The sequence below is a fragment of the Arctopsyche grandis genome, chromosome 1 (assembly GCF_051622035.1).
Source record: "Arctopsyche grandis isolate Sample6627 chromosome 1, ASM5162203v2, whole genome shotgun sequence".
Classification (NCBI taxonomy): domain Eukaryota; kingdom Metazoa; phylum Arthropoda; class Insecta; order Trichoptera; family Hydropsychidae; genus Arctopsyche; species Arctopsyche grandis.
In genome coordinates, this window is record NC_135355.1 from 19,091,041 (window position 1) to 19,111,593 (window position 20,553).

Sequence of the window (20,553 nt, forward strand, 5' to 3'; positions counted from 1 at the left end):
TATTTTTCACCTGTATGCAGTGGCGTACCTACCGCGCCCGCAGACCCCGCAATGCGGGGGGGCGCCGCAAAGCGGCGTGCCTTTTTCACAGATTTTTTAATTTGTTCTGTATTTTCTTTATAATAATAGTTTCAAAAACGTCTATTATTTTTAAACCTATTTGCATCTCGCTTTATTGTATGTACATATAGTTGAGAATTATCTCATATTCTTGTAAATATTTTTTCGGTGTTTAAACAATAAAATAAAATTATACGAGGCGTTAAAACCAATAAAATTTACAAATTTATAAATTTTTCGTTGTCAACATTAACAGGTGGGAAATTTTTAAGGAAAATTCACCATCAATTACTTCATCAACAGACTGTGCACTGCTTGTTGGTCAGCCAGATTAGACTCTATTAATGCACTTCGATATATAGGTACATACATATATGTACAGATGTTTTAAAATTTCTTACAGAAATAATTTTAAAAAGTAAATAATGATCAATCAGAAGAAAACTGACTTAAAAAGAAAATTGAAAGTTTCGAATTTATTCTCCTACTCGTGCTTCTTGAAAAATTCTTCTGTGGTTTCCCAACTTTTTTTCAAAGCTCCTTCAATCAATTAACGCTGATGTTATCAGTAGATGTAGGACCGGAAGCGTGCTTTTTCCAGGAAACAGGACGTTTTGGGTTTATTTTCCAGGAAACAGGGCAAACTACAAAGCTAGAGATCATAAAAAAAGGTTCATCATAAAAATGAACAAAGCACGACGAACATTGAACAATGAACGGCGAAAAGTTGGTCTGCTCTTTAGTCATCAGTGCTAAGTCTATGGTTAGAAATGGATATTGCGAGATCAGTAATTTTAGAAATAAATTTGAAGAATTCGTAACAATATTAGGGTTGAAGCCAAAATTGAAATTGAATCGCCAATCTCTTATCTAAAAGCATTTCAATGATTCCAGGATCCATTAAAAGAATTTTTAAACAATTTTAAATGCGGCACTAAACGTAAACTTAGTGCAAATGAAGGTTCGTATCACGTTATTTAAACATTGTTTCAAAGTTCGCTTTCCTGCAAAGCAATTATCAGATGACGATTTACATATATGTATGTACTCGTATATCGTGAAGCCAAATCTCTAGCCAACTAATTGTCAATGATTTTGAATAATCATTGCCTAATCAGGTACTTGATTTCCGTTCGTGCTTAAAAGAAAATAAACCTTTTAAAAATAAAAAGATCGACAATGTTCATAATTTGGCAAAGCTCTTCATTTGTAATTTTTATACTTTAAATTCGTCATTTCAATCATCTTGTTCCTCACGCTTCCAGTAACTGAAGCCACTACGGAGCGCTCGTTCACAAGTTGAAACTTATTAAAAATTACTTAAGGTCAACTACATATGTGACAACATCAACAATGTATTAGCAATGATTAGTAATGATGAGTATTAAATTAAAAAAAAAATAGTCGTGTTTGCCAATGAGAAGCCCAGAAAAAAAAGTTTGTCTATGTAAAAAGGGTATGAATTATTAATTTGGAAAGTTATTTTGCTGTAATTAATAATTTGCTGCAAATAATATAAATATATGGGGGGGGGGCGCGCCTTAAAATATTTTGCGGGGGGGGCGCCTGGAATTCACGTTACGCCACTGCCTGTATGGTAAAACAAGTACATATATGAACACCTATTTATTGAGCTCATAAACAAATTTTAAACAAGAAAAATTGTCGTCATCGGCACTAATTTTTAAAATTCACACAATAATGACAATAATATGTAAAATGAAAATGCTTAAATTTGGCGGAATAACCTAAGGTGCAATTAAAATCCCAATAAAGCTGGAAAATAGGTGTATTCATAATTCATCTGCGGCGTTTATATTTGTAATGCCAATCCCTTTATTATCATTTAACTGATGTCGATATCGATATGAATTATATATTTTTTTTACTTTATTTATTTATAATTCATGTAAAAACAATGTTTTTAAATAATTTTTGGTACGTGTGGCGTAAAATGTTCTGCAAATAATTAATAGAACTAAAAGTATTCACAGCCTTAAAAAGCTTAAGAGCCACTGTCGTAGTAATCGTTAAATCAACACAATAAAATGCTAATTTAACGATATCTAAATTTTAGAGGCATTGTGAAAAAATGTAGATTTTCGCATTTTTTAGAAGCATTATATAATATTATATACATAACCACTCAACAAGTCGTGTTTGAATGAAGTTTAAAATTTTTTGTGATTTTTTTTCTATGAATATTATGTAACATTTGATCTAATGAAGAAGAATAATTCAGCTGTCAATAGATTAGTGTAGCAATATGCAAATTAATACACGAATTTATTTATGAATAATATATATATATATATATATATATATATATATATATATATATATATATATGTCCTTTGTGCCTTTGAGAATTGATTCTGCGGCCATTAATTTACTTTATACATATATATATATATATATATATATATATATATATATATATATATATATATATATATATAAATATTTTTTTTTTATTTTTTTTACTTTGTTTACAACAAATTAATTATGAAGTCAATATCACTTTAGTGAATATTTTACACGGGCGCGTGATTCACTCGCGTATGTCGTGAAAAACGTCAAATTTGTAAAATATAATTACTATTATGTACGTGCTCATCACAATCTTATCGTTCAGTACCCGATAGCAGATAGCTTTTATCGGAAAATACGTGGAGAATTATCTTAGTCAGTTCTCTCTCATTTTAGTGCATACAGCCGCCTGTTTGTTACTAACACTCACTTCAATCGCATGTGGATACCTGAAATATGTATCCCGAGCAGGAGGTATGTAAATATTACACAGTACATATCTTAAGAGTCATTTGAGATAAAAATAAACATGATAAACATTTCCTCGAGCAATGCATGTTACATCGTATTAAATCGTAAAATGGCCATCTTAATTTTAAGCATTCAACTTCTTTTGTTTATCTTATTAAGTTTATTTTATCATTTAACTTATTTTTTTTTATCTTATGTACTTTATTTTCTGTTTTCAATATCATAGTGAAAAACGTATGTAGATACATACAATAATTACAGTGTGATATTTACTTTTCTGCATTATATTATATTTACTTAAAGATTATTTTGATTCGTTTCAGGCTCAAACTATGCCTGTTCCTCCAGATAGGCGGGAGCATTTATACAAAATTTTGGTTATCGGAGAACTTGGAACTGGAAAAACCTCTATAATAAAGAGATATGTTCACCAATTTTTCAGTCAACATTACAGAGCAACTATTGGAGTAGATTTTGCTTTGAAAGTTCTCAATTGGGATACGAACACTACAGTACGATTACAACTATGGGATATTGCCGGTTTATAAAATTTATTAAAACTCCAAATCATACATCTAATTTAATTCATTTATTTATTTACCATGAATCAGATTATCAATATTCTGGTAATGATAATTATGAAAAAAATTTTTAGGCCAGGAACGTTTTGGGAATATGACGCGTGTGTATTATAAAGAAGCTGTTGGGGCTTTTGTGGTATTCGACGTTGCAAGAGTAGCTACATTTGAAGCTGTTGTCAAATGGAAACAAGACTTGGATTCTAAAGTACAATTACCGGATGGCAGTCCAATACCCTGTGTTCTTCTAGCAAATAAGGTAACATTTCCCTCATAATATCGGGATTATGAATTTATTTTTAAATTTATATCTAAAAAGCCATACCATATTTTAGTGTGATCAACAAAAAGAAGGATTAGTGAATAGTCCGCAGAAAATGGAGGAATATTGTAGAGAAAAAGGCTTTTCGGGATGGTTCGAAACGTCTGCTAAGGAAAATATAAACATTGAGGAAGCCGCTAGAGCTTTAGTCCATAAGGTGAGAATAATGATTTTTATTTTTATGACACTATCAATCAAGTAAAAAGTTTTTTAAATCACATAAAATTTATTCATTACTGGAAAATAATTTAAATTCTATTATTGATATATTTTCAGATATTAATTAATGACAAATTAATTCAGACAGGTGATAATAGAGATGGCGACAAAGTTTTATTGAGAGATAGTACAGAAGAAAATCCTAAGAACAAAACATGTCTCTGCTGATAAAAACTCACTTTTTTATTTGTTCAATTACAATTTTATATGAAAGATTAATATTTATGATAATAGAGATACAAAGATATGTTTTTACCATTGTTTTTATTAATTTCGTGTCATTATTATCAATGTTAATAATATGTGAAATGATTTTGGATACTGAAAGTGTATGATGAAGTGTTTTTGTGTACATGTATTGTTTTAAAAATTCAAAAAAATTATATTTTCTAAGAAAGTTTTTGTTCATTGAGATTCGATTGCAAATTTTAAATTTTTGATATTCATCTTATAATGAAATAATAATTTTTTTATTGCTTTTATTTTATAGGAGATAAAAATTCATGGTTGGATCATGTCTGTTACTTACATATATGTGCAATTACAAAGATTCCCTACATTGACAATTACTTATATTTATTGTAAATTAAATCAGTAATATTTCAAAAGATGCTGTCAGTTTCAGAAATCATTCATTTAGATGTTTTTGCTAGCCAAATTGTCTGTATTTAAATATAAAATTTAAGCATATGTATGTAATAGTTAATTAAATCATATAATAAAATTTCAAATCCAATGTGTGAATTTAAAATGTAACAAAGTCAGTATGTATGTATGATATGTAGACCATAATTTTTACAATTTATTTTTAAATCAATTAGAATGTACATATATATTATAGAAAATCTATAAGACTCATTCTTTTCAAATATTATTGATTTTAGAGCATAATTTTATAATATTTGTGAAATAAAATTGAAAAAAAATCCGAAGATCAATAAAATTATAAATGAAACATTTTCTTTATTACAAAATATTTGACCTACTTAATCTTAATCAGAAGTATTTTACAAAATACTATTAATTATAATAATTTCAACAAAAAAAAAAACATTGAAAACATAATTTAAAATATATATCTATAAGCACGCAAAATATCAGTCTTATTATAAAAAATGTCTCAAATCAAATTCCAAAAATAATTAAATAGGAAATAACATCAATGCTAACTGATGGTAATATGAATACATACTATAATTTCATAAATTTACTGGCCATGAAGATAATAAACTATGATTAGTAAACGGGTTGTTTTTTGCTCCGTTTGACTAAGGATAAATAGCCTAAAATATGAAACATGATGTAGATACCTAACATACCCAACAAATCTTTATAGTAATTATTTATATTATATCCTAAATAATCTATAACTTCTGCTCCTGTTGCAATGCATGGCAAACCCTCTCGTGAGTCACATTTAATATTTGTTACTCCTTCCCATTGTAAGATAGAAATGGCTTCAGAAGAATAAAAAAATATCGATAGATATTTTATCCAAGATAAATAATTTGGAATACTGGCAAGATTTAAAAACGTTCCAGCGAATGAATATGAAATTAAATCAATCGGCACAGATACAAGTGACGCAGTTGCTATAGATTCAAAAGTAGCAGAAAGCCATGTACCTAAAAAGAAAATAAATCATAATATTTTATCTTTGAAAATTCAATCGAAACTGTAAGCACATAAATATAACAATCACCGTATGCATTAGCACAATTAGCAGCAAGTATAACTGGTATTGTAAAAAGAAAAAATGTATTCCATTTGTTGTCTAATCCCACAACCCAAAATATAATAGATGTATACAAAAATGTTTCGATGATCGCCCTTGGAATCTATTAATACAAAAAAAAATATATTAAATTATATAATATTAAATTTAAAAATATGAAAAGAAATCGAAACATACCATAAGCAACATTTTTGATATGTAATATGGTCCTGGAGTGTAAAGTCCATTTGCTAGTTCTCTCAGTAGAATCGAGATTTCCGGAGGAAAATTATTGAAAACAGAATAGACAAATGTGAAAATTATTTCTGTGACTATAAGATACATAAGCCCTTGCACATTTTGAACATCCTTTTGATCAATATTCACTAATATGTTCATGTACGGCAATGCCACAATAATGGCGATTCCCTACATTTTAAATAAAATCATTATTACTCTCTTAATCAACTAATTAAAATATGTAAGTAGAAAATCTAGTTGGTACTAGATTAATATCTAGAAAATTTAAATCAACCATCAATGCAAGAAATTCTATTAGCCAAATTTTGTTGTCTCGTCTAGCTGCTATTAAAGATCTCCAAATCAACCAATATAACTGTGTGAATATTCCTGGATTTTCTCTGGAAATAAAAAAAAATCTCAAATCTCTCAGAATATATTATTTTTAAAAAAAAATCTAGATTTATTATAAACGTTTTTGCTCCTTGCAGAGGAATCACACTATATGTACATTGTTTAAGATTCTTATAAATGATAATAATTAAAAATTTCTTAATTACTTCAATCAAAAATCTATTCAACTCAAGATTTTATTCATATAAAATCTACACATATAATATGAAAGACTTACATTAAGCAATAATGTTTATATTCCATCCCCACCTGCAGAACAAAACATTAATTAATTGATTTACTCAAAATATTAATTTAATTCAAAGCAATGAGATTTAATAACTTTAAATTTAACATCGAAAACTCTCACTTTTTCAGAAAAACTATTTAAATTGTGATTGTTTGCCACGCATGCATTGCCTATATTTTTCTGGTTCATTTTTTTTTTGTTTGACCATGCTGAGCAAACTTTTTGAGCAGTATTTTCAACTGATATAATTGACACCAAAAATTCAGCCTCATTGTAACCAACAGGAGCTTCAAATCCTTGCCTAAAATAAAATGAAACTCCAATAATATTAAAAAATATTATTTAATAGCATTTAAGCGATCAAAAGATTATTATTACTTCCTAAAAAAAATTGTAGCTTCTTTAACTAAGCCATGAAAAGCTACTTTTCCTCCACTCAACAGTAACACTTTATGAAAGAGATCGAATATTCCAGATGCTGGTTGGTGAATAGAGCAAACTATTGCTTTTCCGGAACTAGCCAACAACCGTAACTGATCTATAACTGAAGCTGCTGACCAACTGTCTAATCCAGTCGTTGGTTCATCACAAAATAACAGTGGAGGATCATTTATCATCTACAGATTCAAAATTTTTATATATATAGATTTTAAAGACAAAAGGAAAAAAAAAAGTGTTCATACTTGTACTGCCAGAGATAATCTCTTTCTCTCTCCGCCTGATAAAGATGACAATTTAGTATTAATACACTTAATTATTCCTAGCTTGATTAAAAGTCTGGTAATGCATTTCTTCCGATCGTCATCTTTTGAATGCTTATCCATTTTCATTCTAGCCTTTTAACACAAAAATACAATACAAATGTTAAGACGTCAGACATTTAAAAATACGAAAACAAAAACACTATTCTGTCCATCTATTTTTTTAAATGAAATAATACCATAAATTCCATATGTTCAGAAACAGTAAGCATTTCAAAAGCAAGATCTAGTTGTGGAACAAATCCTGACATATTTGTCAGGAACATTTTTGTCACTGGTCGTCCATTTAATAATAATGATCCAGAAAATTCACCTTGTACTCTCATGCTAATAGAAGCTAGTAAAGTTGTTTTTCCAGATCCACTGTAAGAAAGTAAATTCAATTGCCTCAAGTTCAATAGTAATAAAAAAAATATGAATTTTTATAAACCTTGGTCCCATAATAGCTAACAGGTCGCCAGAATTTACATTTCCAGTCACTAAAAATAAAAAAAATAAATGTTTCAGTAAAGCATCACATATTTTCAGTATACATATATATGTACGTACATGTTTACTAATAATAGTACCATTTTCTAGTATTTGAACCTTTTTATGACAGCTTTTTTTCCAAAATTTAGATGAGACTTTTTTATGCAAATGCATATTAAGGTTATTCCAAGATAAATTGAAACTGTCTTTTGGAGGTTTCTCATTATTATTTACAGGATTATTAATTGATTCGGAAAGATTTGTCCTTCTCTTTATAATCGGATTAATATTTAATGCCTGCATTTCATTCATTTTTACTGAGGAATAATTATAATGATAGGTCTCTTGGTTTTATTAATATTGCTGAAAAGACAAAACATATTCTCAAATATAATCAGATATTATACATATATATTTACATATGTATATGTATATACAAAGGGACTAGGCGGTGGCGTGTGTATGCACAGGCAGACGTGGCGGCCTCCTCGGAGCCTCTAGCATATTTTGATGAATTTTATAGTTTTCTATAATTCAATACGACATCATGAAAGTTGACTCACTTTAATTAAACAACAATTTGTTGGTTATTTTACTAAATTTGCGTGACCTTTTATAATAGCTTTTTTTAAATTTACGATTTCCTTAAATCTCGGCGAGGATAATAAAAACGCAATGGAGCGTTTGAGCGAGCACGCTCATTCACACATATGTATGTATCTCGTCGGTCTCCGTGACGAGCCAGAATGTTAAATTACAGAAAACACAAATATCGGAAGGCAAAGATCGAAAATCGAAAGATCTTAAGTCGAAAGATAAAAAAAGAGGGTGCATGGTAAACGGTACATACTCACTTAATTTGCGCGAGCAGGATACAACAGGAACAAGAGGATCAGGCTTTTCCTCCCGTATTAATGTGCGCGCGCAGAATACGGGAAGAAAAGCCTGTTCCTCTTGTTCCTGTTGTACCCTGCTCGCGCAAATTAAGTGAGTATGTACCGTTTACCATGCACCATTTTTTTTTTTATCTTTCGATTTTCGATCTTTGCCTTCCGATATTTACGTTTTCTGTCGTTTAACATTCTGTCACGTCACGGAGACCGCCTATATGTACATGTGAATTTTCATAGAACAAACAATGAATTGTTGTTTAAATTTCGAAAGGATTTTTCTCCAAATTTTGATTTAAATAATACATATGATTGTCAAACGCCTATTTATTAAATATCAATACATAGTTAATTCGTAAATCTAAACGCATACCTTTATTGAGGTTTCTTTTTACCATTTCCATTCCAAACACAGTGTATTTTAGCTGTTTAATTTCTAATATTGTGTCAAGTCAAATACAATATTACATACAATAATACAGTATTAATTGATAGTATTGTTTTAAATATAAAAAAATCTAAGCACAAACTTGTAAAATGGTCCTGTTTTTTGAAGAACGAAGCGTCCTAGCGGAAAGTCACCAAGCAACTGGAACATAATACAAAATGTTGAAAAGTGGTTTGGAGCTAACAAGCTACAACATCATGTTTGTCAGTACGTAAAAGTTATCGTTCTATTCTGTCAGCAAATATTTACATTAATTGTAAAAGACTTCATATTCGTAAAATTCCTCTACAGACCATGGCCCTCAATATTTACTCTTCAACAAAGATAAGGAATTAGACAGCGAGCATGTTAATTGTATAAATGCTGTAATATATGTATGTATGTGTATATGTATTTATTTAGTTGCAGTCAGATTTTGATAGCACATTCAAAGTCAAAGATCAATTATTTTCTGTGAAAACAGTTTAGTTCGAGGCGAGCGATACAATAAATAGGAAATAATTTTTTAATCGAAGTGGCCGACTGGTATGTTGAGCGAGTTCGTTTCAGGGCGAATTATATATGTATATAAAAACAGACGCGATGTTAGGATGTATATTTGTATGTACATATATGTATATAAATGGCAGACGATGGACCAGTATGGGGAAGCAATCACAGCCGAGTATTCGAGACGCCGGGAAGCGTGGTAGTGGGGAAGCGTGGTAGTGGGGAAGCGTGGTAGTGGGGAAGCGTGGTAGTGGGAAAGAGTGGTAGTGGGGAAGTGGGGGAGGAGGGGGTGTCGAGCGTCACTCGCATTTGTGCCGCGTGGTTGTCGGGGGCGCGGGTTAGATTGATAAGTGTATAATGTGTAAAGCCCGGACCCTGAGGGGGCCGTTTATAGTTCAAATGTTGTAAATGCATTGTTAAAGGTTTGCCGAACCTTTTTTACAAAGCATTTACAACAATTGAACAATAAACGGCACGCTTCCGGTCCTACCTCTAATAATGTGCTACCTTTTATTACGATTAATATTACGTGCGCGTACGCCTTACATTATTCTTATATATAACATATAACTATATTTTTATTCGTGTTTCAATTCCTTTTCGAAGCCACCCGTTGAAATCAACGGGCAAAACACTAGTATGCATATAGTACATACTCTTACGGATTATTGAATATATTAAACTCATCGTTAGAGTACGGACTCGAAGCGCGCCGCTCATTGTTCAATTGTTGTAAATGATTTGTAAAAAAGGTTCGGCAAACCTTTAACAATGCATTTACAACATTTGATCAATGAACGGCACGCTGGTTATCCGGGCTTTACTCATCGTTATTTAAATATTTATATACATTAAAGTAATGAATTACAATATACATATAGCAAATAAAATAAAAATATGGTAATATTATTCTTTGTTAACTATAATGTATGTACATATGTACATACATACACGATACAAATTTTATTTTAGAGTTTTACGACCTATTCAAATATGTAAAATATTTCCTGATATTCATGTTTTTACATATAGTCAAGTTATAGGCTGTCATTTATTTAAATTTTATAAATTCGCACATAATAGAAAAGGTGAAGGTCAATAAGAATTATTTGAGTCACAGGCTCCCAACCTTTTTTGAGTCGCGCACCACTTGGTAGTACATTGCGCTAAATTGTACCACCATATAAAAATAATTGTATTTCATGAAATTTATTATGGCAAATGTAATTACATATATAGTCTTTGAATGGTAAGGAATATGAAGACAGGGTAAACGCAATGGATCTGTTTTGTTAAGAGATTATGTTGAAAAATGTTATTTGCGGAGTCACAATTATAATACATATGTTCAAAGTTTAATATATTTATCTACTCCTTCGTCATAGTTCTATTACTGATGGCTTTAATAAAAATACAAAATTACAAAGTACATACAATAATAACTTTTCTTTTCTTAATTAAATCTCCTTACAAAATAAATTTACTGAGAGCCTTGTGCTTGTTCTGAGGTACACAGTTTTTTAAAATTCGGTTCAAATGATGCGAGATAGTCTAGAGTCTAGAAGTCTAGAGCTGCATTCGATATTTTTCTATATTTGTCTTTTATAAAAATATATGAAGAGAAAGCTCTCTCAATAAGTTCAGTGGTCTCAGTCAACCAGAAAAAGTAAACGGCAACAGAAGTTTAAGTTCATATTCTTCACTAATATCTAGTCAAAAATTAATAACCTTATTTTTATAATTCAGCTTTTAAAATGATTTCACTTGAAAGTCCAATCAATTTCTCTTTCCCCTTGATTGATAATGATGAAGCTGTCCGAAAATGTTCATAATGTTTCAAAGGGGATTGAAATCCAATTGTTTGCTTCTTCAGGTTTAGGAAAGTAAACGACGTAAACTGCGTAAGCGACGATTTCAGTTATTTTTTCACGTATGTATATCCCGAAACAATCGAATTTTGTTTTTAGATTAGAAATTATGTAAGGTTTCAAGTACTTCAGGTTGATCATTTTCGATATACATCTTCCAAAAATCTAATTTTCTAATTAAACTTTGAATTTTATCCGCAACATTAAAGGTCGTCATCGACCTGTTCTGAAGTGTCAAATTCAAGTTATTTATTTATAGAGCGCTAACAAATTTAAATCGCTGTAAATTTAAAAAAATAGAATATTGTATTTAAAGCATTCATTATTTTATATATAAAATATTGATTTAAAATACAACAGTAATTTATAATGAGATAAATTATGAATATTAATTATATGTACATTATACTTATAAATATGTACATAGTATGTATATGCAATATGTATAAATCATATTTCTTACATACAATTGAACGTTTGTATAACATTATATACTAACAACCAGTAGGGATTAAATGAGTGTAATTTGATATTAGCTTGTCACCATTGAAGTGAAATATGTTGAACATATGCATACATATGCACACATGCATACATATGTACATGTAGTAGATATATACATAGGTTGCTTTTATAGAAATATGTATAGTGCGTAGGAGTTGGGAAGGTATATCCATAATGCGATTATCAGAAGGCTCCTACAAAATATTTTTATTTCTCGCTGTATCTAAATATTAATATATACCATCATCGTCATCATCTACAGCCATTCACCATCCACTGCTGGATGAAGGCCTCTCCAACACGCTTCCACTCGTCTCTGTTTTGCGCAACTCTCATCCATCTCACCCCACACCTTTTCCTAATTTCGTCCACCCATCTTCCCTGCAGTCTTCCTTTTACCCTTTTGCATTCTCTCGGGTACCATTCAAGCAATTCTTTTGTCCACCTTTACTCTATTCTTCTAGCCACGTGGCCCGCCCATTGCCATTTTAATCTGTTTACTCTAATAATAAATAATTCTGAAAATTGCTTTTTGGTTATTGTTTCAGAAAGATCTTTCTTTATTAATAAAACTACATATGTAAATTGAGATTCGAATTGATCTGAGAAAACTTCTGGATATTTTTTTCTGAGATTGAAACAATGGTTTGGAATATCTTTTTCCGGCATATTAATAATTTTCCTAGGTTCAAGAAAACCGAAATAGTTTTTCACTACCTGCATTTTCGCAAAACGTGTCTTAAATTCAACAGTTATTTTGTCGATTTATGGCCCCCTATCTAGAGGTTGTGATTTCTCGACTTTTTTTGATTCTCGAGATTCGAGAATCTCCTTTTCTCGGAATATTTGAATCTCGAGATTTGAGAATCTTATTTTCTCGAAATATTTGAATCTCGAGAATTCGAGATTTTCTTTTTTTGTTTCTCGAGATTCTCGAGAATTCTCGAGAAAGTATAATTTTTTTTTTAATATAGTGAATTGATTTTTTTAGCATATAAACTTGACAACATACAAAAATATTAGGCAACACAAATATTCCTTCAAATCTGAACTGCGACAAAATTACCGCTGGAATGGTCCAAAATCCCAGAATCGCAGTGCAAGAAGCTAGTCAATAGTTTACCAAAGAGTCCAGATTTTTGGCCAAGGCTGTAGATAAACTCATGGGTTGGTCACATCCGAATTTTTTTTAATATATGTATAATATATTTCTGTATGTTTGTACATTAATTCTATTGTTACGTACGCCGTGGATTGAGCGAATTGTACTTAAACCAACGGATATCTGTTATCGGATTAACTAAATGCATGCACTTACTTCCAAAGATTATATCTGGACTCTAAGTGCATTTAGGCTAAACAATGACCGTTATTAGTTATTTCTCAGAATCGGTACGGGAAGTCCCAATGTCGTGGAAATACATATCCGAATACGTGACTATACAACAGGTAAACAGATTAGGCGTCCTGAGAGATCTACCCTTTATAAGGCGGTACGTAGGCGATATAAGGCATTCTGGACTGAGCGGTGACAGTGCGTGTAACTCCTGAATCATCAATAAATGCTGTGAAACGACTGTTGGCCTTTTAATTGGATCCTCCACCCACCCCTACGCAACACTATCATTCCTAAAGTATATATATATATATATATATATATATATATATATATATATATATATATATATATATACATATATTAATTTTGGTGGCACGACAAATCAGCGCAAACCAACTTAGCGCCGACCTTTCGGCGCAGACAACTCACCGCAACGACAACTCAGCGGATGACAATTCAGCGCACGGACTATTCAGCGCAAAATCAGTTTTTTCAATATGTTTCAAATGTGTTTTCAAAAATAATTACTGTATTGAAATTGTCGGTCATATATACATGATAATTTCATAAATGCGAATAAATTTATTTGATACTCTTTGTACCTTTGTGCCCGGTTTAGAAACCCTGCTTAAAAATACATTTTTGCGTCCTTAGTTGAGAAACCCTGCTTGCGTAATATTTCAAGGCACAAAGAGTATCAAATAAATTTATTCGCATTTATGAAATTATCATGTAGATATGACCGACAATTTGAATACATTAATTATTTTTGAAAACGCATTTGAAACTTATTGAAAAAATTGACTTTGCGTTGAATAGTCCATGCGCTGAATTGTCATCCGCTGAGTTTTCTGCGCCGAAAGGTCGGCGCTAAGTTGGTTTGCGCTGAGATGTCGGTGCGCCATTAATTTTACCGAACCGAAAAAAATATCGGTTCGGTTTCAGTTTTCGTTCCGGCAAATATTGTGGTTACACTTGTTTTCAGATTTCGGTTCCGTTCCGGTTTGGGTGCCTGCTTTGAAACCTTCAAGGTGAAAAATAAAAAGTAGTGTGTAGTGCCATCTATGATACGGATGTGAAAGCTAAATCTACGTACTTTGATAATAAATATAGAGAGATCAGTGTTCGGCGCTCGCAATTGCCAGTTGGTGACCTTCTGACGTTTTGCTGCTGTAACTTTGCCAAGATGAATCGCATTGTAAGGGCTTCTGGGCGTTTCATGCCAACTGTCAACAACATCAGGTGATTATCAACATTTGATTTGCACTTTAATCCAGTATGCTGTTTTCACAGCTATGATAAAATTCTACGGCGCAAATGCCAGTCACCTTCCATTTCACAAAATACATTGAAAAAATCTTATATTTCATATATTTATTACCTCCTTTCAAAATTTTACAATCGGTGATGGAAATTCTGTCTTATTAGATTATATTTTAATATAAAATTGTCGATGTGCGCTTACATAATACCAAAGGTGTTAATATAAAATGTACATATAGGTTATGTCAATCGATTATTGTCGCTATTCATTGTACTGTTTTTATCTGATGATAGCGTATTTTAAGTACATCGATTCGCACCTGTAAAAGGGTATACATACTTGCAAAAAGTGTTCAAAAATCTAACCGATTTATAAAATAAATATATACAAATATCGGTCATTTATAAGGTTTCAATGGATACATTTGTTTCCTACCCATTAATAATAATGTGACTAATAGAATTTTTAAAATACGCCTTCATTAGATTCACCTCACTATATATGTATGTAAATATCTATTGCACTACATATGTACATACATATGGCTACCAGACATTGTATTTTCTCAGACTTCCCATTTTATAGGTGTTTTTGTATATCTGGCAGGAATTTTCATACCTGTATGATATTCTTGCAATTGGGGCATGCATTACCGGTTTTCGATCAACCTATTTACCGGTTATTATGTCCAAATTCCATTACCGAATTACCGGTAATTTCTGTAAATAAAAATAATTCTTTCTAATTACATAATATTTTTGAACTATGATATTATATGATGATATTTGCAATTAACAGGTTTGATGAGGTTTTGTTAAATTCATTCGTCAAACAATCACTGAATTTTGGTTGAAGACGAGGACGAAAACGGAGACTGAGAAGATTGTGGCAATAAGTTTTTGATATTTTAACTAAATCAGTTGAAGTTTCTTCGAAATATGTGATAGACATTCAACACTCATAATAAAATACGACTGATTGTCAGCATGTTTCGTCGTTCTGCGAATAATATCCAAAAATACGTCAAGAAAGATTTTGGGAAGAGCTTTCATTATTTCTGCACTCAAAAACTCGTTGGAATAGCTAACTTGCAATATTGGAACGATTTGATGAGATAAAAAACTATATTAGAAAGAGTTGCATAGATCTAGAGATAGAGATCGTATTTTGTAAGGATAAACTTGATTATTCGCTTTGATTAAAAATAATCAAATTGTTGCTGCCGATTAAATAATCTTTGGAATCTCTGTGTAACTTAAATGAAATTTGATTAATGCAGATATTACTGTAAAGTTTATGCTGGATGAACTGTTGAAGCAAAATAATGTACTGAGCAATGAATTCAAAACAGCAATAATTTCATTCTTAAGACAAAATAATTAAATTGTCAGATGTCCTACAATATATTTATATCCAAGCAATCTAACGTCAATACACTAAAGTTTAGATCCCATCTAAATGATGATCCATTACACATGTTAGTTTTTTAGGGGCTTATTTTGATTCCTCTTCTGAAAGACTATTATACAAATAATTTGCACAAAATCAATGTTTTGTAGTTTTTATCAATTTATTTTCAGTTAAAAATTCTCAGTAAATTACCGGTAAACCGGTAATGACTCATATTTTTTTACCGATTTACCGATAATTTGCATGCCCTACTTGAAATAAATGAAAACTATATTTCTAATTTGATTTGATTTTTAAATGCTTTTTATTATTACTAAATTATGTTCACAATACATCTTATAGCTATTTTAATAGCTACTGATCTACTGATCATTTTCTATTTTACAATTTTAATTTAATTTTGTTAGTAATCATATAGTTATATTATTCTAATGTTAGTATATTAAATAATAGGGAAAAAGGAATATTTCTATTAGTATGAAAGTAATATATGGAGTTCTGTAATCTACATTATTGTTATTATAATCTGTGTTCTTTCCATTTTGTCTGGGAGTCATGTAAAAGGTCGAAGGGTTTTTTCAAGTATGTTCAGTTGACACCGTTCTGACTTTCCGTATTGACTAAAATTATCAAAAAAATTTAGCGATTGGGAGATTGATATTGAAATTTATCGCTATGTGACCAAATAACGAATCATTTTAATTAAACAAATTCTTATATTATTTAAGCCCAAAATAATAAACCTCAATCACTATCAGTTTTTGAATCATATAATATGATATTAACATTTGTCACTGCGTTACTTTAATGATATATAATTTGTTGATTTTAATAATAGAATAATAACTTTAATGATTCGCTGAAGATTATTAGCTTTATTTGATTTTGTTATTTAAATTGTATTATTTAGTTGATTTTTAATTTATTCAGGTTTTTTTAGTCATTTTCGTATAATATGTACATACACACATGTATATGGATATTTTTCCAATAATAGATAGATGCGTTCTTCTTTGTCTTTATCTTCATAAAATTCTCATACATTTGAAACTACATACATAATATGTCCTACATTAATCCCGAAAATATGGTAATCCTATTCATACGGTCAATTGTTCGTAATTGAATTTTCACATCTCTCATTTGTATTGATTTTAAATAACTCCTTTTATTTTATTTTGTTAGGATGTCTTCTGGACAACTTGGTGATCTTGGTTCAGGTGCAGGAAAGGGAGGTGGTGGTGGTGGTTCAATCCGTGAAGCTGGTGGATCATTTGGGAAGATGGAAGCGGCTCGTGAAGAAGAATATTTCTACAAGCAGGTACACACAAATATGTATATATTTTTAAAATCGATCATAAAATAACATAAATGACCACATAAATTTGGAATTGGATAAGATTTTTGTTTCAATTTAAATATAATTTTGTTTTTTTTTATGTATTTCAGCAAAGGAAACAATTGGAACAGTTGAAAGATGGTCTTAATAATGAAATCTCATTTCATGAAGAACAAATTAAACATCACAAAGAAGCTATAAATCGTCACAAGGAAAAGGTTGCGAATATTGAAAAAGAATAAAGATGAATTAATTAATTTCCCGTAATAAATTGAAGAACAAAATTATAGTTACTTAATTTTTATCAAGTATGTTTATACAGGTAGATACTATGTAGATGTAATATAAATAAATGCGATAACTATTTTAAATTTTAGGCATGCATTTACTTCTGCTATTGTTTTTAATGTTTGCACGTTCTCTATAAAATAAATAAAAAAATATTTTAAAAAATAATTTATATTCATTTTCAACCCATTTTCCCTGTCCCGTGAAATAGTAACATAAAAATAAAAACTATTATTTATAACATGAATTTTACATAGTATAATATTTTTTTTATTTCCAGTTGACAGCAGTAACAAAAAAATCTTGTCGACTTGGAAATATTTTCTTTGTCTTCCAAAGAACTCACTTCTTTTCAATATATATTTTACCTGTAAGGCCTTCCTGGTATATATGTAAAATAAAAAAAAAAAAAAAAAAAAAAAAAAATATGTACATACAAATATGTAGGGCCGCTGAGAGGAACCCCGCTCCCATTAAAATAGTAATACTTATGTTGGTTGTTGTTCTTTAAAATAATTAAGCTTACATACATATGTATATGTCTAATTTACCAGTAAAAAAATCAGGGCCCGAGAACCAAACGAAATATTGAAATTAGTTACTATTTTTTGGAAGAACAAAAATGAAGAGGGAATACTTTTTTCGGATAAGATATGGTTAATGTAATATAACAAGATAGATAATATTAATTTCATTTTTAAGAAAAAATAGTGTTGAATATTGAAAAATCGAATACGGTTGAATTCTTGATCAAGAATATTAATAAAATGGAACTATTTCTTTAAAATTCAACACCAGGATATTTTTTCCAAAAAAATATTTCTTAATATCATTATCATATCATTAAAAATTACTGATAAATTAATTCATTTTATAAAAAGTAAAATGTTAGCAAACATTTAAAATTTTAAATTATTCAACATTTTAAAGTTTCAAGATTCAATTGAGTTTTATCGCTTGACCTAGGGCTGCGAGACGTCCCGGTTTTCGGGGATTGCCCCGGTTTCACGCTTCTGATCCCGGCGTCCCAAAAGGACCTTTCGGGATAGCCAAATATCCCAGTGTTCAATAGCTGATTATTGACCTCTCATTGTTCAGAAATACCAACCCCCCGCAGTTACGAAACTGCAAAAAAAATGCACGAATCTCAATCTCACCGTGGATCCACATCCATGGTTAAAAAAGCGACAATAGAGAGATTATATTATCGGCAATATATAATAAATTTCATTTAATAATAACTAAATAATTTGGAAAAAAAGAAAGGCAACACTCGTTTATAAAAGGAATGATCTTAAATTTAACTTGTTAAGTTTACGCTTTTTACAAAGTTTTGTTTTATCATTTTGTAATATCTGTGTCTATGTACCTTATTTAATTATTGTTTTATTTTATATTTATTTCATAAGAAAAGGTCACAGCGCCCAAATCTTTTGTAGATTGTGAAAAAGATTCTCACCAGCAAATTAACAAATACGATTTCGGATGGTATATGAGGGGGGGGGGGGGGTACAATTAAAATGTCCCGTTTTGGATATCAATAAATCTGGCAGCCCTAGCTTGACCACATACTGTTCATCAAAAAACATAATTTTCGCTACAGGCTTTTTATATTTGAATCCATCTATTAGATACTAATAATTTAAAAAATCTCTCACGTCTTATCAGGACAGATACTCAAAATTGTACTGTACTGAAAAAAAACCAGTATTATATTCATTTTATTGTTGGCCCATATCTGTGGCCTTCAAATCGTTCTAAAAAAAAATATTATATCTCGGAAATATAGATACGTATAGATACAAATTTAGAAAAGCAAATAGATTCAGAACAGAGATATTGGCGAGCTGTTTTAAAACGAATCTTTGCCACTGTAAATTTATAAGCGAGCTTAGGATTAGGATTTCGGGGTCACAGAGTATTTACTGGCGTATTTTCAAATCGAAAAGGAAATTTTTTAAATTGTATCGAATATTGCCGAATTTGATAATTTTATTAAAACTCATTTAGAAAAATTGAGTAGATGTGGTACCGGTAATGTTAATTATTTGTCGCACAATATATGTACATATATGATGAATTTGTAAGTTTAAAGAGTAGTGAAGCTAAAAAATATGTAATTGCTGAAGTTCGGGAAGCAATATACTATTCAAGTATAGTCGACTAACACGACTGAATATTTAGAGCAGATCATATTCGAATAAAAAGAATTTAAAAGGTCAAAATAAAAGAATGAAGTATTATTTAAAAATAAAATCCGGTTCATCAAGAGGAAAGAATCCCACTTCCGGTTTTTTAAATTAACTGATTTTTTTTATTTTCATAACATTGATTACAAGAATAATACGTGATTTTTTCGTGAAGAGTACACATGTTTAAGAGGGCTGAATACCCGAAACCTTAATTTTGTTACCGTTCCTTTCTTCGATATATATATTGAGTGTAAGGATATATTGAGTGAATGCGACAATATATATCAATATATTTATTGAGTGAATGCGACAGTTGCGCTTCGATCAGATAAAACGTATTTTAAATTGACAAAATCGAGGTTACGTATTCTCCTATTTTGTCCTCCAAAATTGGACCAATTTTAAAAAATAATTCATCATCGGTATGAGAAAGATACTTTCTGTGCATCTATCGGCGTATTTGTTTTTAAAAACGACCGTTAAATAAGCACGCTGGACTCGTTTCGTGGGTGTAAAAAAGAGGCGATTTTATAGATGTTTGGCAGCTCCTAGCTCCTATAAAAAATAATTAATCAAAAAAATAAAACAGTAGATGCACCCAATGGTGGATATCCATAGCATATTCAAAAATAATTTCTCTAGTGCCATAATTGAGGAAGAGAGAAGTATAGTACGTTTGTATGGACAAAGGCACTGCTGTCCAGCCCTCTTAAGGGGTCGAAAAAAATAGTGG

At 30.3% G+C, this 20,553-nt stretch overlaps 3 protein-coding genes across 10 annotated transcripts in view; 2 read left to right on the forward strand and 1 right to left on the reverse strand.

The window, feature by feature from the left end:
- Rab32 (RAS oncogene family member Rab32) overlaps window positions 1-5,201 on the forward strand; it is a 20,271-nt gene extending 15,070 nt beyond the window's left edge. For 5 of the 8 annotated variants that reach the window (XM_077431355.1, XM_077431338.1, XM_077431346.1 and 2 more), the window contains 4 exons: window positions 3,165-3,381; window positions 3,497-3,678; window positions 3,755-3,898; window positions 4,018-5,201. In XM_077431355.1, the coding sequence (XP_077287481.1) occupies window positions 3,165-3,381; window positions 3,497-3,678; window positions 3,755-3,898; window positions 4,018-4,128 (654 nt within the window). In that variant the 3' untranslated portion in view covers window positions 4,129-5,201. Of the gene's footprint in view, window positions 1-2,743; window positions 2,845-3,164; window positions 3,382-3,496; window positions 3,679-3,754; window positions 3,899-4,017 lie in introns of those variants that run through there. The other 3 variants (XM_077431373.1, XM_077431364.1, XM_077431389.1) reach the window with 3 other exon arrangements.
- On the reverse strand, window positions 4,900-14,553 carry LOC143912104 (protein scarlet-like). Its single transcript, XM_077431290.1, has 14 exons — window positions 14,424-14,553; window positions 9,210-9,268; window positions 8,227-8,316; window positions 7,888-8,152; window positions 7,749-7,797; window positions 7,498-7,681; window positions 7,241-7,393; window positions 6,936-7,174; window positions 6,678-6,858; window positions 6,546-6,577; window positions 6,210-6,315; window positions 5,873-6,103; window positions 5,663-5,798; window positions 4,900-5,585 (listed from the first exon to the last, which is right to left on the reverse strand). Exons 4-14 carry the CDS (start codon window positions 8,099-8,101, stop codon window positions 5,197-5,199), a joined length of 1,914 nt encoding a protein of 637 aa, XP_077287416.1. The 5' UTR covers window positions 8,102-8,152; window positions 8,227-8,316; window positions 9,210-9,268; window positions 14,424-14,553; the 3' UTR covers window positions 4,900-5,196.
- On the forward strand, window positions 14,260-17,787 carry LOC143912348 (ATPase inhibitor mai-2, mitochondrial-like). Its single transcript, XM_077431634.1, has 3 exons — window positions 14,260-14,569; window positions 17,187-17,322; window positions 17,451-17,787. The coding sequence occupies exons 1-3, from the start codon at window positions 14,514-14,516 to the stop codon at window positions 17,580-17,582; spliced, it is 324 nt and encodes a 107-aa protein (XP_077287760.1). The 5' UTR covers window positions 14,260-14,513; the 3' UTR covers window positions 17,583-17,787.
- The last annotated feature ends 2,766 nt before the right edge of the window (window positions 17,788-20,553 follow it).

Excerpts from the sequence above, each read along its gene's own strand:
- LOC143912104 (XM_077431290.1), bottom strand. The coding sequence starts at position 8,101 with ATGAATGAAATGCAGGCATTAAATATTAATCCGATTATAAAGAGAAGG. Across the intron at positions 6,859-6,935 it reads GCTACAATTTTTTTTAGGAA|GCAAGGATTTGAAGCTCCTG; the intron begins GTAATAATAATC and ends ATTTTATTTTAG. Across the intron at positions 5,586-5,662 it reads TAATTGTGCTAATGCATACG|GTACATGGCTTTCTGCTACT; the intron begins GTGATTGTTATA and ends TTTTCTTTTTAG.
- LOC143912348 (XM_077431634.1), top strand. The coding sequence starts at position 14,514 with ATGAATCGCATTGTAAGGGCTTCTGGGCGTTTCATGCCAACTGTCAAC. Across the intron at positions 14,570-17,186 it reads CCAACTGTCAACAACATCAG|GATGTCTTCTGGACAACTTG; the intron begins GTGATTATCAAC and ends TTATTTTGTTAG. Across the intron at positions 17,323-17,450 it reads AAGAATATTTCTACAAGCAG|CAAAGGAAACAATTGGAACA; the intron begins GTACACACAAAT and ends TATGTATTTCAG.